This window comes from Alosa sapidissima, chromosome 16 (genome assembly GCF_018492685.1).
Source record: "Alosa sapidissima isolate fAloSap1 chromosome 16, fAloSap1.pri, whole genome shotgun sequence".
Lineage (NCBI taxonomy): Eukaryota > Metazoa > Chordata > Actinopteri > Clupeiformes > Clupeidae > Alosa > Alosa sapidissima.
The window spans coordinates 32323723-32342883 of record NC_055972.1 but is presented as its reverse complement, the minus strand read 5'-3'; the positions used below and the strand labels follow the sequence as shown (position 1 = coordinate 32342883).

The window sequence follows — 19161 nt, the reverse complement described above, 5'->3', positions numbered from 1 at the left end:
AGATTGCTCCCGGTTCAGTCTCTCACCTTGATTGCCTCATCTGAGACCTGTAAGACGTGAGTACTTACTTTCACTGCTTTCTTGCTTTTTGACTGTGTTCGTTAGTCTGCATGTGGCAGTAACCTGTGTTTTTTTCGGGAAACTTCGTTTAACTTTGTTTAACTTGTTGACGCCTTTCCTGAGTTCACCCCATACCGCACGGCGGAGGGGCTAGTGTGAGCCTGCTGCCTGCGTTCGCGCACTGCTGCGGGCCGCCATTTCAGTGTTATTTTCCCTTTTGTGTGTGCCAGGTTTCTGGGTTGTTTTTTGTTAACTACTGTGTACCTTATCTGGCTCTTCGCGGCTAGTGGGGCTTGGTGTGAGCCTGCTGGGTGCGTTATCGCACCGGCGTGGGCCACCGTTATTGTTTCTGTTTACAGCTCTGGCAGCCGGAACCTGTGTGGGCCTGATCAGCGCATTAGGTGCTACTGTTACTGTGTGCTTCTTGATAGTTTTGTTGTTGTGTGCTAGGCTACTTGAAAAGGTAAGTTTAGCTGTTTGTGCCTGCTAGGTGCAGTCTTGCACGAGGTGCGGGCTGCTGTGTGTCTCTTTGCCAGTTGTCCACTAGTGTACGTTGGCGCGTGCGTTCACGCACTGGTGGCCGCCTTCTTTGTACATCTGTTTATACCCCGTCGCCGCTGTCCGCAGCTAGCTGGGCCAGTGTGAGCCTGCTAAGCGTGTCCGCACGCTGCTTCAGGCCACCCGTGTACTGTATTACACCACTGCTGTATCTCTCTTTACGGGCTGCTGCTTGCAGACCCAGTGCGTTGAACGGCCAAGGTAAGTGCCTTATTGTATTGTATTGCATTGCATTGTGTTTTCTGTGATAGGCTATGGTGGCACACTACTGCAGAATCTGCAGGGCCACGATGGCCCCCGATGACGGGCATAGAGAGTGTCCCGCTTGCCTTGGGGCCGCCTACCTTCTGGAGGATGTCGACAGCCCCTGCAGCGCACCCTGTGACCTTCCTAGGGAGGAACGGCTCCGCCGGGCTGACCAGGCATGTGGACACGTGCGTGAGGGCAGACGGGACAGGCGGCGCTCACCCGACCGACCGTCCCACTCTCATAGGCATGGCCGTAAGCATACGCACAAGCGTAAATGGGACCAGCAACATGAGTCCCCTTCCAGGCATGGTCAGGTGGAAGTCCCTGGACCAGCTAAACGCCCGGCTCCAGCTGCCGTGACCGAGAGTGGTGGCACGGAGTCGCTTCAGATTCTCTCAGCTCTCCAGGCTCTGGCTAGGAGGATGGACAGGCTGGAGGGTCTCCAGGGCACATCATCCTCTTCTCTGCCCCCTGGCCAGGACGGTCTCTCCCCATCCAGGCCTGAGAGCCATGGTGCGGATGTTGATCTGGGTGATGTGGATGTGCTGTCGCTCCATGCCCCTTGCTCTACGATTGATGACGTAAGCGGGGACGGCCTCCTGGAGGAGCTACATTCAGACATGGTGGAGCCAACTGATGAATCCACGGTGCCGGGGGAGGTCCCTGTTGGCTCCTTGATTTCACGGGTGTTCAGTGCCTCAAAGATCCTGGGTCTTCAGGCCCCTATGCCGGACATGGCTTCCCTTGGGGGCGTCTGGGAAGGCGTCTCACACAATAGCCCACCACCCTGTATACCCGTGGCAGAGGATTACACGAAGGTGCTGCGGACGGCATGGGGTAAGTCGCTACAGCGCCCCCAATTCAATCCAGGTTGCCGTCAGCTGGCAAAGGCTGCCTATCCGGCCGACTCAGGGCTGGGGGATATGCCACCGGTCGAGCAGTCCATCGCCGCCTGGACTTCCCTGGGGCCTGCCAATGCAAGGAGTGTGCCAAGATGGACCGTCTCATCACTCACTGCTTTGACGCATCAGCACGGGCAGCCCGTATGGGCAACGCCCTGGCTATCACTCTGGCAGCTCTGCGAAAAATGATGAGCCCGGAGGACCATGATGCAAGGGCCCTGGTGGATGCCACAGTCAGCCCACTCCCAGCTGACGCGTGATGTGGGGAGTGCTATGGCCTCTGCGCTCTGCGGTGCTGTGCCATAGACAGGTGTGGCTTGCCCAAACCTCTCTCCCTGATGCTACCAGGACAGACCTGTTAGGTCTCCCCGTGGTGCCTGGGCATGTGTTCCATCCAGACTTCCAGGGGGTGCTGGACAGAGTGGAACAGGCTGGCGCTTCTAGGGAAACTGGTCAGCGTGTGTGCCACAGGCGGGCTCCGGTTCCCCACAGGGCAGCATCAGGTAAGTATGGGCGGTGGCAGCCCGCCCGAACACCACAGGTAAGTATCAACTATGCTGCCCCACGGGACCGGCGCTTTCGTGCACCAGACCAGAGCTCAGCCCCAACTCCCTGGCCCAGAGGACAGCGAAGACCTCGACGGGACACAGGCAGAGGTGCAGGCCGCGGTGGCGGTTCTGGGGATCCGGGGCTGCCCGTCGATTGCCCTTTCCAGCTGTCCAGTACCTCCTGGGAAGGGATTGTGCCAGACTCTTGGGTTGTGGCTACGGTGACTCACAGTTACCGCCTAAAGTTTCGACGGCGGCCCCCTACGTTTTCAGGGGTCAAGATGACGTCTGTCAAAGACCCCCTTTTAAATTCCGTGCTTGTCAAGGAGGTCCAGGAGTTGCTTCATCTCAGAAGTACCGCCGCACGCACAGCACACTGGGTTTTATGCCAAATATTTTATTGTGCCCAAAAAAGACGGAGGTTACCGGCCGGTCCTCGACCTCAGGCCCTTGAACCAATACCTCAAGGTGCTGTCATTCAGAATGGTCCACACTGGAATAGTGATTCGGTCCATCCAGGAAGGGGAGTGGTTTACGTCTCTGGATCTAAAAGACGCGTACTTCCACGTCCCTATCTGCCCAGCACACAGCCAACATGTTCTGGTGAGGTCAGACAGCACCTCGGCGGTGTATCATGTCAATCACCAAGGCGGCACGAGGTCCCGGCGGTGCCTCCAGGTGGCGGAGGAGTTGCTGTCATGGGCATGGCCGTGTCTGGCTTCAGTGAGGGCAGGGGAGAACAGGGCGGCCGACATTCTCTCCAGGACCGGGCCACTCCCGGGGGAATGGAGATTGAACCCAGGGGTGGTCAGCCAGGTCTGGGCTCAGTATGGGACTGCACAAGTGGACCTGTTTGCGTCGGCGGAAACGACTCACTGCCCAGAGTGGTACTCTCTCGTGGGACAGGGAGGCAGTTTGGGCCTGGATGCTCTGTCACAGACTGGCCGACAGGCTTGTTGTACGCTTCCTCCATCCCCTCTTGTACCTCAGGCTGCTGGTTGCTCCACGGTGGCCGGCGAGGCCTTGGTTCCCTGACCTTCACCGGCTCCTGCAGGGTCAGCCATGGTAGTTACCCTGCCAGGCGGATCTTCTGTCACAAGCAGACGGGCAGATCTGGCATCCGAACCCAGGTGCCCTGCGCCTGTGGGTTTGGCCCCTGCAGAGTCTGTCATTGAACAGCTAGCTGAGTCTGTGCAGGAGACTGAACAACACCAGGGCTCCTTCTACTAGAGCTTGCTATGCACTCAGGTGGAGGATCTTTTCGGATTGGTGTGCCAGCTTGGGTCTTGAGCCAGCGGTTTGCCCTGTGCCACAAGTTTTGCGCTTCTTGCAGTCCTATTTGGATCAAGGCAAGGCGGTCAAGGTACTGTGAAGGTTTATGCCTCTGCCATTTCAGCCTTTTACCAGGGTGCGGATAACAGACCCTTGGGTAGGCATCCACTAATTGGTCAGTTTTTAAAAGGGGCCCGTCGGTTGCGTCCAGTTCGCACTTTGTGGGCACCAAACTGGGATTTGCCCACTGTTTTGATGTCACTTACTGAAGGCCCGTATGAGCCCATTTTAGATGCAGATCTGCGATCTTTGTCTCTTAAAACTTGCTTTCTCCTGGCTCTTTGTTCGGCCAAGCGCGTCGGGGAGCTGTGCACCCTCTCCGTCAGCGAAGACTGCCTGAGGTGGCAGGCAGGGGGCACTGGCATGTCACTTTGGCCTAATCCAGCCTTCCTGCCTAAGGTTCTAAGTCAGCAGTCTATCAACCAGGTTCTGGAGCTAACCCATATCCAGCCGTCTGCTGCCTCACAGGCAGAGCGCGACAAGTTGCTCACTCTGTGCCACACTCCGGTTGGCGACACTGCCTTCATGTCCGTGGCCGAGCGAGGTTTTAATGGTTAGCTTAGAGCTCCTCGCGACTTTTTTGGTATGTGTCATCCCTTTTTTAGACCGTAGTGACAGTCAGAGTGATGTCGAAACAGATCATAAGTTACGCATGTAACTATGGATCTGTGAGACCGAGGGATGACCGTCACTATCCTTGTCGCTCGGACCATCCTGAGGCGCTCAAGGTAGGAGACTGAACCGGGAGCAATCTCCGCTATTTACAAGCTCGAGTCGTTCTGCTTCCAGAGGTCATGGGCATGACTTTGTTGACATATGGTCTCGGTGATAGGCAAAACGAAGGTGATCATTCCTTTTTTAGACCGTAGTGACGGTCATCTCTCGGTCTCACAGATCCATAGTTACATGCGTAACTTACGTTTCGTTATCAAACGTCGGGTGGATGGCGCAACAAGGCGTTCCTAGGTTTCTTAATCAGTCATGGGTGTGTTTTGGCCGTAACGTTATTTAAACTGAGAATGCACGCGAGACCGTATGGAACAGTTAACCAAACCATGCTTTACTAAAACCAGAGTACACGCATTTGCACTCGTCTATTATTTGAACTCATTGGCAAAGTGAAACTAACTTCACCGTGGTGTCAGTCAACAACAGTTTTACTTTCACTATTGACTGACAATGGGTTGCCATCAAAAACATAGCCTTGAAACAACAAGACTTACCCCAATAATGTTTGAATGATTGAATAAAAACGTTTATCCTGCAGAGGAGTTGTTTACATCTCGTGACAGTGCATCTTCAGCTGTGCTTCATATTTGCCTCTCCGTCATTACCAATTTGCAAATGATGGGAAATAATAACTCATTGTGAAATGTATTTTGTAATATCTTTATTCAAATTATGTTTCCCATTGTAATCCTATAATTTGTAACGTTTTGCATGGATGTGCGCTGGTGCGCGTTCGAAAGAAGCAGGGTGCATTGTGCACCCACCCATATCACTGTTGATAATGCGCCCTTAAAATAACATATAGACAACTCGCCATGGACTTCTGAACAGGTTTCTCTTGGTCAGTGGGGTAATGCGTTTTAGGTAGTGTACGATAGTGATTTTTAGACAACGCGCCAGACCCCACCTTAGGTCGTTAATTGCCACACCCCGTGACACGTTGCTCAAAAAAAAGAATGTGCGAGATAAGAATAAACTTTGCGCTGAGATAATAATCCGCTTGCCACCATGTGCCAGGTCGGAAAATAGGGGCCTAAGTATTTCTATTTACTGTGTATGGTGATTTGTCTAATATTTCAAATATCCTTTTTTGTCTGCAGATAACACAACTCTAGTTCTCTAAAATTGCATATTGAAATTTCTCAAGATTCCTGGGAACTATTGCTGATGAAAATCTGAGGGTTAGTCATCTTGTTACCATAAGCTGCATTTACTACAGTTTTTTCGTCTTCTTTACAATACATTCTTTACTATATTTTCCATTATCTCACACATCTCATCTATTATTCTATAGGCCTATAGAAACTCCAGGTTTGTGCTATTTCCGGGTCCTTTTGCATTTATTCATTATTCTATTTTGGAAGTGAAATGGAAAATAAAATAAAAAAACAAGTGGTATGTGACTTTTTGAAGTTCTATAGTAACTTGCTAAATGAAAATGATGTTGTATTTTGACATTTGTTTGCTGATGAAATGTCAAATGTCTAACTGCGCATCATGCGACAGCCTAGCCTAATCTTTGCTTGAGTTGGTGAACACCGCAAAATCTACACACTCATGACAGAGCCTCCACATCCTGCGCCGATGTCTGTAAGGTGCTGTGAAATGTCTGCATGCATCGCAACAGGTCACAGATTACGTCTGTAGGTTAGCCTTTATGCCTCATGCCATATCATTCAGATGTCATTCTTTAAAAGCTTTTTTGGGTGGTCAGTTACACTTCAGTTTTATGCAATTGGAGCTGACAAAATGTGAATTAAAACAATATGAAGTAAGCATTTGGTAGAATCAGTTTCACTCATGGAATATTCATACTTCATATGAATATATATGGTATTTTGTCAGTTACAATAAGGAGCCTATATGGTCCATATTCACATCTCTGAAGGTAACTATAATTCTGCATTGAGTTAACTGGTTTACCGCATAATAGCAACCATATTAATGGACTCATGTTGTATCCTGGGAATGTTGTATCCTGGGAACTGTTATCTTGTGCTGACATACTTTTTTCCGTAACTAATTTATTAGTTATTTATTTATCCGTTACTAATATATAATAACATGTGCTCCTTTTCTTATTTCCTGATTTATGCTTAGAGTCATTAGGAGTGAAAGGTTTTGAAATTTCAGATTTTTGAGTGACAGTGGGTCTGTAGGTTCAGGACATTAGTTCCATCTTTTCATGATATGTCCCAGATTCTCCACTACATCTGAGGTTTTGAATGGTGATTAATGCTTATTGAATGTTTTGCATCTCACCAGAGTTCATACTTGAGTAGCCATCCATAAATACCTTAGAGATTTTCTTATTTCTTATTTTCTTAGAGAAGTTTACATTTTATTCCTATTCAGCATTATCATGATGTTTTCTCTTTCAATGAAAAATAGTAGCAGTTGGAAATATCTGATGTGACCACAGTTACAGCCATGGTTTATGAACACATTAAAATGCCAAGTGAAATACCTCAGTGATGCAGTTCCCTGAATGACCCCTGTTATGTCTATCACCATGACTAAGTACTTCACATGTAAATATACTGGAGCCTAATTAAAACTTTTTAATCACATTCAGCCTTAATAACAATGTAATTAGGTTCTAATCTGTTTTCTCTGGCAAGTGTAGTTTAATTTCCACAAGAGTTTATTTTCAATTCTGCATTAAAATGATGTATAGTTTGATCTCTATAGGCCTACTCTTTGATCCACATTAGTCCATGCTTGTGAGCGAGGTAAACGCTTAAGCTTTTTTCTGTATCCAAGAACATGCCCCAAGACAGTCTATTCACTGTTTAGTCAGCTGCATGTGAAAATCTGTAGATTGAAGACTAAACCACTTGAACAATCCACCTCCATACCATTTTAAAAGACCTTATACATTCCATATAAGTTAATCTCCTTTGCAGGGGTATGATAATGCTGCCTTTCACAAGCTATATATAGAGTCATAATTATTTTTACCATTCAAAAGATCTCATTGAGCATGTGATTTACTGATACACAGAAAGAACTCATATGATTAGTAACAGTGTAGGCTTAGATATAATTGCCAATGACTAAATCAAACAAAAAAAGCCACAACTGCTGTCTCTCCATCAGCATTTCTTAACTTGTATTTCAGAGACACCTGTAAGAAACTACAGCATACCCTGACTGAGAACATGAGATTCATGGTAAAGAATAAATCTCCCAAATGGCCATCTTATCAAGATAACAAAGAAAAGGTTTGTGCTGTGGCCTCACCCAGGGCCAGAAAGCAAACTGAGGTGTGAATGATACCAACCAGTTGTAGAATGGGCAGGGGGTAGGCCATTGAGAACCATCCCAGGCAAGGGGGGGGGAATTCATTTTGTTGTATAGAACAAAAGGCTGCCAGACCTGTTTGCAAGAGAAGCTTGATTTATTTACATTTAAAGCAAAGGAGGTACTTTAAAACAGTATATGTTTGAGATGCTCTGGGTCAGTCTACACTGCCTGGTTCACATGCTTCGTTGCTGTTTTTTACTGGAATAAAGAATCAATGCTGCATCATCATCAACAAACATAATCTTTTCCTAACACACATCCTTATTTTTTTACACACCCAACATAGGTATGTCATAAGGCAATATGCGTTAGCCTCTCATACTGACACAAAGGTATTAAAAAATCCATCCAGGAGCATGAAAGTGAGAAAATCAAGTGTGACATTATTCAAAAGGTACATTTTGTTAATCATCCTTTGAATTTACTATGACTGTGCAGTTTCCCTAAACATCCCAATGACATTCCCCACCGTTCACAATCTTATAATCTGGTGGCTCAGGGAGACTTCCCTGAGACAATATGAGCCTTGTTTTACTTCTAACTCTATGGCATGAAAAGCCGCCAATTAGGATTTTGTGATTTTATGTTCTCGGGGATGGTACCATTTATTGGGTGTTGAAGAGGGGGGTTGAACATATTGTGTCAATGAACATAACAAGTAATTTCTGTTTAAGCTCATTTTTTAATGAATATAGGTAATAGGCATATACTGTATAAATAGGCATTTACACATATCCATTTACCTACTCATTGTCTGTCTGTCTCAATTGCATATCAATATGTCAACATATCACAATTGTTTAGCCAACGTGTCTTTGACAAAAAAAAAAATCCTAGATGGATAAAATATTAGGCCTATGAGTGTGTTTTTTATTACTTTCATATTTTGGTGCTTGGTGTGATGCTTGGGAGACTGGGCTATTTTATCCACCAAGAGCGGCAGGTGTGCTACAAGGAGAAATGTTGGGACAGATGATTACTTTGTTCAAATGTGCTCATTTGTGCTGCTGTCAAATTTCCTTTTCAGCTGTCAATGCTCTTGATAGTATACAGACTAACAGAGGAGGAACAGGGTTCCAATTATGATCTGATCTTTGTGAGTGTCTCTAAAAAAGAACAGTAGCCTATATGTAGGTGCGGCGAGCTAATAAATAAATAAATATAAATGTATATTTGCATTAATGTCACCAGGAAGCATGCCAATAGAAATATATACTAATTTGTAGGTGTGATTGCCTGGAGTCTGGAAATATAAAAAGCATGATCGTGGGATACAGTTAAGTAATTTACAAACATATATGTCAGGCCAACTGACACCTTTACATTTTATTCAGTTTGTCACTGAACTAGGCCTACTGGATAAAAGAATGTGCCTTATGCATTTGTGACTTAAAGTAAACTGTGCTTGCATGCAGATGTGATGTAAACACAAGTTGATCTGCTAAGACCAACTTTTGATTCTTTGATATTGAAGAAGTTCAAGTTCATCATTTTGGGGTGCTATTAGATTAGAACTTCAGCCCAAAGTTGGAAACCATAGGATCATGTTGGAGAACATGCACATTTTGTCGCGAACTGTTTATCACAGAAATGACCTGCACATATCATTGGGTTCGGCTCTTTCACATGAGGGGGGGGGGGGGGGGGGGGATTTGGACACAACTTGTGTTCGTCGGACTCGTTAAGGGTTAAAAGTGTTAACTTTTGTGAGCTCTCCATTCTGCTGTGCCCTTTAATGACATTCACTATTATGCACCTAGCAGGGTTCTAATGCGTAGGCCCAGTTCTTCTGGAAAACATGTTTATTCTAGGCTAATGATTTATCTTTAACGTAAATATTACTCAGTGTGTTGAAGGGGAAAGAGCTTATTTGTGAATAAACTGATGGTGCTGGTCATTTTTAGCGACCCCACAGAAGTATGATTTGACTACTTTCATGGGAGCTCAGCTTCTCTCTAAGGCAGCTCAGCTCCCACGGGCTCCCACGTAGTTCCCAACCCTGAGAACAATGCTTATTGTCCTAGCCAACATCAGTCAGTACAACAAGTTAGTATTCAATGGTTTGCTAACCAAACTCCGAGTAGCCTACCCTAAAACAACTGTTAGGCTACATTGACAACATGATGAGTGATGACAACAAGTTACTTTATACCTTGTTTGGTTATTTGCTGCTTAGCCCAAAGTCTAATGCAGGTCGCTTAGCCTACTTCAGTGAAAGTGTATTAAAACAGTTGGCAAGTAGCCTAATTCAATTAATCCCTAATAAAATGTTGGACACATACAGTACCCTCCAGAATTATTGGCACCTCCGCTAAAGTTGACTAAAAACCGGTATAAAAATAATCTGTTGGTGATTTATTGTAATCTCACAATGAAAAAAATTAGGAAAAATCCAACCTTGAAGGGAAGCAAATATATTTTGAGTAAAAGGAAAATCTCATAAAGAAATAAATATTTTTAACAAAAACACATTGCATGGGGTTCTTTTCAGTATAGCCATTCTTCTACAGTATGTATGCCAAAGACACCTGCAAGTGTTTCTATCCACATTTTTATTTCATCTGACAATAGACCCCACTTCCAGACAAAGTCACTGTACCATTCAGTAGCTCCTGCCATTTACATTGGTAATTAAATGACTGGACAGGCTTTTACCTGGCATGCCTTCTAAATAATCTATTAGCACGGAGGTCACTTTTGAAGATTTTTTGGGGGGACTTGTTGACCCCAAGATGATACCTTTACTCTCCAACAGTGGTTCTTATGGAATATTTTCCCTATCTTACCATCCCCCATACAGTATGGGTCTTTGTCCAAGCATGTTTGTCACATTTCCAGATGATTAGAACCTTTTAATCATTGTTTTAACTGTATAGGCATTTTCAACAAAGTAACTAGTTTTCATTGACATTCTCTGACTTTACTAATGTCAACACACTTTATTTAAATTTAAATTTAGTGTATTCTCTTGTCTTTCGGATGTTGAAAAATGACTTAGAGGATTTAACCTCTATGTGACTTTATTTTCATACCATAGTGAAAAAGAGAGTCATGAACTACTTCTGAAAGTTCTCAGACACTCTGCACTTAAATAAATTGAAATTATATATGAAAATGCTTCTGTTAGGTTTCGTATATAATATTTTCCGGGGTGGCAATAATTGTAAACAACGTGTTATCGTTAAAAAATATTAATTTCTTTATGAGATTTTCCTTTTTCTCAAAATAAATTTGCATCCCTTCAAGGTTGGATTTTCCTATTTTTTTCATGGTGAGATTACAATCAATCACCAACAGATTTTGTTTTATCCTGGTTTTTAGTCATCAGTCATCTTTAGCAGATGTGCCCATAATCCTGGAGGGTACTATATGGATAGGCTATGTTAATTCACACACCTGTTGTATGGTGGGCGTCAGAATACTTTTGGATGAAAGAGTAGCCTACACGGTTCACACCGCCCCATCATGGTCGCGATCAGACAGAGGATTGTTGTGTAACTGAATAGGCACACTGCGGCTGCATTGTGTAAATAGCCTACGTATTAGAGCAATGGTTAGTGTTATGTTCATTAAGACATTCCTTTGCGGATTGAAGCAAAAAGGGGTGGGGGGCTTTACATAATTATGTAGGCCTATGCTTTTTCACGTGAAATGGTCCTTTAAAAGAAGGCTGCGTTTGATCACTCATATGCACATCCACAGTGAGCGGACAGTGAGAAGTGGGCTGTGATTTCTTCACATATTTTTGTGACTAAATCGCATTCAAGATGGTGACTTCCTACCCCTTACCGGAGGGATTCTCCGATTTCGATGTGTTCTCTCTGGGATCTTGTCTTCTTGTAGAGGGTAAGTGATTGACAAACGTTGGGTTTTAAATGAAGAAGCGATTTCATAATGGGCGGCAGTACAGTAGCGGTCTGTCAGCTGATGCTAACCGAACTGACATCTCCACCAGGAGTGATGTAACATATCTGTTTTTAAATTATACATCAGGGCAGAGGATGTCACATTTCATCCCCGCTGTTTCCAAAGAGTGATAAACACTGTTATGTTGCCTAGTGCTGGGTCTAAGCAAAGATGGTCTGAATATTGACTGTTGCATACATTTCCTTTAAGGACTCCTTGGATTCTTCCTAAATGCCGTGACGGTTGTTGCTTTCCTTAAAATTAAGGAATTGCGGACACCAAGTAATTTCCTCGTATTTAGTCTTGCCATGGCTGATATGGGAATCTGTTCGAATGCCACCATTGCGGCATTTTCCAGTTTTCTTAGGTAAGTTTGAAAGGTTGCCTAATCCTGTCAGTTCTGTTTTCTCCTTTCATGAGCTGAACAATATGATTGTGATATGAACATATCTAGAAACATAGGCCTACACTGATTTAAGTCACTAAAAGGAGATACATAGCCTAAAGCACTTTTCGTAGGACACAATGTAGTAGGCTAGGCTAAAAGGCCCTCATTATTTCAAATGGCTCTGAGCAATATTCTTTTAGAGGGCCCTGAATTACTTAACAGATCTGCCAGCATAACAATAGCCTACCGAAACAAATCAACTTGCTTGTTATTCCTCAGACAAGTATAAAGCTCAAATTTGTTGACTATACACATTTCAACAGGGACAACTGTGTTGTGATGTCAATAGTATAAGTATCCTAATTGTCTGCTGTTGTAGAGTTAGTAAAGAGAAACATTTTCTATGTGAGGAGTAAATAAGACCACTGTGATGAATAAATTGTCAATTAATTTGAGTTGTATTGGAAGTTGAAGGTTGATAAAATAATGTTGTGTAGCATAATTATATATTTAAACTTGTAAATTAATCAAGTGTGTGTTTTAAGTGACTGATTTTGTTGTTGAAAATCTTAGATATTGGCCCTATGGATCTGATGGATGTCAGACTCATGGCTTCCAGGGGTTTGTCACTGCTCTCGCCAGTATCCACTTCATTGCTGCCATTGCCTGGGACAGATACCATCAGTATTGCACCAGTAAGAGTCATGGCCAATCATGTGACATGGGGACGTATGAGGACTTTAGATGGAGAGGGAGAGTGGGAGGGGGGCTGCAGGGCTTAAGGGCTGCTCTTTGACAGCAGTGGCAGCTGTCTGGACCACCCTGTATCAAAAGAGGCCACCTGCTCCCAGTCTGCAACTGTATGTGACATGATGTAGCCCGTGATGTCCCGGGGCCACTCTCCCACTCAGCTGGGCATGAATAGCTCCCCCACAGATTAACAGCCACTCCAGCAATTGAAACATCCTTTGTGGGTTTTATATGCTCAAAGAAAAACAGTGTTGCTATAATTTACCTGAGGATGTTATACATTTATGTGGCTTGAACACCTAAACAAAATGATTTTACAAGAAACAAAACTTAATGGAGGAGTGGTTTCTCTAGAACTGAGCAATTTTGGAGCTCAGCAACCAAACATTCAATTGTCACTGCAAAGTGCTGTCCCTCAGCTACAACACAACTGACATATAGACTTTTCGATTGTTAGCCCCTTGATGTGATTGATTGAATCTAGAAGGGTCACATTTGTTTGTCAACATACATACACTGGTGGAAAGGCCAACATGTGTCCTCAGAGCATATTGCATGAGAGCTGCAGAACTTGAGTAAAACATGTTCTGTTTGAGCATGCTGACCTTAAAATTAATTCAGTAAATAGTAATGTCTGTCTTTCTATTTTAAGGAACTAAATTGCAGTGGAGCAGTGCCATCAGTCTGGTGATCTTCATCTGGCTCTTTACTGCCTTCTGGTCTGCCATGCCTCTGATTGGTTGGGGAGAGTATGACTATGAACCCCTGAGGACCTGCTGCACACTGGATTACAGCAAGGGAGACAGGTATTCACTACTGTTTAGACAAACCCTAAACACAAACTCTCTTTATCAAATTACATGATGAAGCTCTAAAGTTTTTGATGTGTGAGATGTCTGTTAGTGGATATGTGTTGTCACTTTGATACTGCCTGTCATTTTTTTGGTCTTATAAAGTTAATTTGAACATTTTCTACCAGATGTTTCTTGCCCTTAATTATTATGCATATATCATTCTCTCACATTTCAGTGAAATGGTTCCACTGAAAATACTTATTTGTGTTTATATTTACCAGGAATTACGTCTCTTACTTGATCCCTATGGCTATCTTCAACATGGGTATTCAGACATTCGTTGTTATGTCCTCCTACCAGTCCATTGACAAGAAATTTAAGAAGACTGGTCAACCCAGGGTGAGTCTTGCATATGTTTCACATCAAACTGGCTACATGGAATCAATGGCTTACAAACATGCCATGTTGCATAAGTTATTATTCACGCTGCCTGAGCAAGGCTGAGGTTTTTTGCCTGAGAGCACAAAGGCGTGTATGCTCCTGATGCGAACAACTTTTCATTGGGGCAGAACTGTTATGTAACCCATAAATAGAATCATACACCGCCAAGTGCTTCAAGCCCAGTATTGCTCCTATGTTTCAAAACAACTAGAAGAAAAATACTATATTTTTCTCATCACCAGGAAAGCCATTAGCCTGGTTTGTTGCCAGGAGAATAAGAACAGCACTATACCATCGCATTAGCATAAAACACATCTGATATGTATGGATTTGGTGCATTCTTTACAGAAAATTAAGTACATGACAATGGGAATATTTTAGAGAGGGTTAATGCTTTTGTGTACACGTGTTCTTTCACATGTGTGTGGTTCTACTTTATGTCTTTGTTTATTCTAAAAGATTATAAAATTAGTGTAAGCAGATAATATTTCTCCCATTTAATGTATTATCCTCTGCATGTGACTGGGATGTCACATGTATGCAGACCTCATGACCATAACTATCTTTGTCTCTTTGTGTGTGTGTGTGTGTGTGTGTGTGTGTTTGCAGTTCAATGCTACCACTCCTCTGAAGACCATGCTTTTCTGCTGGGGTCCATATGGAATCCTGGCTTTCTATGCTGCCATTGAGAACGCTAACCTGGTATCACCTAAGCTGAGAATGGTGAGAGCATCCTATTTCTCTATTCAAAGATCATTTGCTACTATGGAAGTTATAACAGAAAGGTACATGTTTGTGTTTGATGTTTTGTATTGTTTTGTTTAGGCTATGTTTACTGATGTTTTTGGTTTTTATTTTGCAGATGGCTCCCATCCTGGCTAAGACCTCCCCAATGTTCAATGTCTTCTTGTATGCCCTTGGAAATGAGAACTACAGAGGAGGAATCTGGCAGTTGCTCACTGGGCAAAGGATGGAAGTGCCTCAAATTGAGAATAAGTCCAAATAAATAATTAATTTAATAATCACACCTACATCTATGTCCTGTATTTTGTGACAGGTATGATCCACATCTCTGTCTTTTTGATGTTTCTGTGATTTTCGTCTTGGTTGAACCTTTGCATAGTCGCTTCATTGTGTGATGTGGTATCTCACATCATTGTCTGTGTGTGATTTTATGTGGGTTTTGCAAGGAGTTGTGGTTGGTATGAGATCCAAAAAGGATATCATTTTTGTATCACTGTCAGGGCTTTTTATCAACCACTCATCATAACTGCACAATTTCTGAAGCCACCCTCTCACAAGATATAAAATAGGTTATAAAAGTTCATACACACAATGTCTTGTGGGCAAACATAATAAAGACTTCCATTCAAAGACAATTATCAGGGCAGGTCTGACCTCTTCCACCTTGATCAAAAGACTTTGCAGGCAGAGCCTTCTGTGCTGCCCCCAGTCTATGGAACGATCTACCCCTCCACATATGCACTGCCCCCTCCCTAGACTCCTAAAAGCACACCTGCTCTCTGAGGCTTTTGGCCTCTGACCCCCCCATGACCCGTCCCTTTTGTTTGTTAAGCGACCTAGGGTATCCTGAAAGGCACTATACATTTAAGCCATCATTATTATCATCATTATTATTATTATTGTTATAAAAGTAATTGTGTGTGAATAGAGAAAATAAAAATAAACAAAAGACCCAAACAACCATTCAGCTGAAGTTAATTCAGTGTTAACTTCAATTGTCTTTATTTAGGTCAATTGTCTTTATTTAGGTTGTTAAAAAGCATAATTCAACAAACATTACAAACTCTCCTATCATTGAATTCATTGCTTATATTTCTAGTTTTAGACACATCTCTGTTAACCTCTGTCTCTGAGTCAGTTGATGAAATGTTGTACATATTCCAAACCTATATCAAAAGAGCTATTTTTCTATTCCTTTTTCTGGGATGGGGGAGGGGGAAGCATATGGTCAAAATCTATCTTGTTTGAGCTACACTGAAGAGTAGGTCAGCCCAGAGGCAGCATTAGCAAAGCAACATTTTCTAATCCCATAAACAAGGGTGCTTTTCATAAAAACACATTCCCCAGGACCTCAAGATTAGCAGTGGGAAGGAGATTATAAGTCAAACATACGGTACTTGGATCTGATTCTCACAGGCAGATCTAGTTTTAAAACAACAACAAAAAACATTTTTAACAAACTTTCCTTTGGAACAATATATTATAATCAAGATAAGGTAATACAATGTTGGGGTTATAAATTCAGCAGTCATTTTACTGAACCATCTACAACAGTGGACAAAAGACATCACAGCCATTTTGACCTGAATAGCCAAATCAATTCTGTGAGATGTAAACTTTACAAAATGATATGAGTACAATGTATTAAAAACTGTTACTAGAGGTAAAATGCAAAATTTAATAAGCCCCTTGTTCATGAAGAAGCCCCAATTTCTGTGCAAACTCCAGACCTCCAACTGTGACACACATCACATACATGATATGTCAAATATATTCAGCTGCTGAATCTACAAGCAGGAGTGTTCAGGTGTGTTTTTGTGTCTAAAGACATCAAAAAATAGTTTATGTTGTAAATTCTGTTGACACAATTCATTTTGCACCTCAGCCTTTTTATCAAGCAGTAATGTTTTCTAAATAATTCCCTTAATGTGCCTGTGATTGTTCATGATGTATTATGTATTATTGTATATCTTTTAAAAGTAATAACGATGGCAAACCTAATTCCCAGCCTGTAAAGCAAGTTGTAAAAGTACACTGTTATATACTGGGACATATTTAGAGGACCAAAGTAACTGGAAAACAAAATCTATACATTTCATGATCACCAATGAAGTCAATAGTGCTTGTATGTTAACTACTTTGTTTCATATTGATGGCTTGTATAATTGATCTTATGCATGTGTGTATGTAATATGTGTCTCTATGAATGTTCAGCTGTGCTCCAACTTGGTCTGGTGTTGCTGTTGGCTTTGTATTGTGAATTGCTCACTATTCAAGAGTGCTTTTCTCAAATCTAACTAATTTCCATGTTAACATGCTGCCTTCATCACAGTGAACTTTTCTTAAAATGAAAACAACCTGTTTCATTAAAACGGAATGTGACAAAAAATGTTATGGGCTTGAAATCGTATACGATCTCTTACCTCTCCTTTAAAGCTTTCCTTTTCTCAACACATTGATCTCAGTATCTAAGCAATGACTCTTGACCAATTATGAAAATCTTCCCTGCAAGAGTGTACATTTTCAAACACCTGTGTTAAAAAGGTGTAGCGAAGGGAAAGAGCAGTCACCCCAACCAGCCTCGAACCTGGGTCTCCAGGGTACGGAACCACACAACCTCTTGTGCAGACCATGGTTCTTTCAAAACTGGACTATTGCAATTCATTGTTAGCTGGCCTATCTGCTTGTGTAGTGAGACCATTAGAGTTGATTCAGAATGCTGCAGCATGTCTGGTCTTTAATCAGCCAAAAAGGAGACATGTAACTCCTCTGTTTGTTACTCTCCATTGGGTTCCTATAGCAGCCAAAATGTAATTCAAATCCCTCACTCTGGCCTAAATAACACTTGCTGGATCTCTCCCCTCTTGCCCACTGTGGTTCTCTGATGTGACAACCATCCATTAATGCTAAGAGGTCACAATCAAGACTCTTTGCTCTGGTGGGCTCCATTGGTGGAATGAGTTGCCTAGTATTCTGCGTTCTTGTGATAGTTTTGGGACTTTCAATAAGTATTTTAAGACTCACCTGTTCACCTTACTCTTAATGGTTATTGTTTGTTGGTGTTTGTTTGTTATGGTTTGTATGTTTATGGTTTTGTTTATATAAAAAAATGTGTTATTATTACTACTAAAATTACTATTAATTTTTAAGTATTATCTTTTCAGTAACGTAATGTTCACCAACCATAAGCCGCTTTGGACAAAAGTGTCTGCAAAATACCATAACTATAACCATAAATACTCAGTGCATACAAAATACAAATATTGTCTCTATAATGTTATTTCATTTGAGCTTTTATTTTAGAGAAGAGCGAGAATTACATGATCTTAAAATAAAAAAAAAAAAACATTATCCCACTTGACGTCAAAACTAAGAGAGATTTATGTTTTAAAAGAAAAACATCATGAGATTTTCAGCATGGCCAAGACTCCAAATGTAGGGATTATACCATATTTAGATTTAGAATCTCTGACACAAGACCATAATTTGTCCACTTATTGATTTATTTTTTTATCAGCTGTTTTTAACTTACAACAGCACTTTGAAGTCTTACATCTGAGAAATTCAGGTATTTACAGTTCAATTGGGATTAGGCATGGTAAACCAATGAACATTTCGCATGGGGCTTTTAAGAAGATTACACAGCAATATGCCATCTCAGAGTCAGTTTGGGTGAAGTTTAAAGGTGAAACCTGACAGTGTTACAAGTCTGTGTGTAATCTGGTGAAGGATTGCACATGAGATATTTATTAGTGTAGTGGGTTATTATTAATTAGTTATTAGTGTATTGGGCAGTAATGGGACAACATTTCATCCTCAAAACCCTAATAAATACTCTCCTCAGTTCCTAAACATTTACAGAATTTTGTTAAATAAAGAGGTGAAGCAGTACAGTGGTAAACATGCTCCCATCCCAACTTTTTTTGAAACATGTTAGTATCAAATTCAAAATTAACATATATTTTCAATGAAATAGTCAAATTTGTCATTTTCAACATTTGATATTCTGTCTGTGTCCTTTTTGCAAGTAAAAATGAGTGTAAGAGATTTGCAGATTATTACATTCTGTTTTTAATTCACATTTTACACAAAGTCCCAACTTTTTCTGTTTTGGGGGTGTATGTGCTCCAGAGGTATTGAGAACTGGTTTGACACTAAATCCGGACTGTCACTGACTAAGATGTAGTCCATTCACTTCTCAGTGTAGCAAAGTACACTAACACTTCCAAAGAGAAAATGTAATGAGGGGGAACCACATCAATGTCATGCCATTAATTTGACCAAAATCTACACAGCATGCACAGATGTTATGGTTCACATCAAGGGAGTTAGCAGTCAGAAATGACGCAGATCAAACAACACACCAATTCTGGCAAATCTCTCACGTTAATACTCAATCCGGAGAAATAGACCATCAATCAATGATCGCATTGTGAATACAGAAATGATCATAT

General features: G+C 42.1%; 1 protein-coding gene across 1 annotated transcript; it reads left to right on the top strand.

Annotated features, from left to right (window-relative positions):
* Positions 1-11158: 11158 nt before the first annotated feature.
* Positions 11159-17078, top strand: rgra (retinal G protein coupled receptor a). Its single transcript, XM_042066085.1, has 7 exons — positions 11159-11530; positions 11801-11957; positions 12552-12673; positions 13381-13534; positions 13804-13921; positions 14573-14686; positions 14826-17078. The coding sequence occupies exons 1-7, from the start codon at positions 11452-11454 to the stop codon at positions 14967-14969; spliced, it is 888 nt and encodes a 295-aa protein (XP_041922019.1). The 5' UTR covers positions 11159-11451; the 3' UTR covers positions 14970-17078.
* The last annotated feature ends 2083 nt before the right edge of the window (positions 17079-19161 follow it).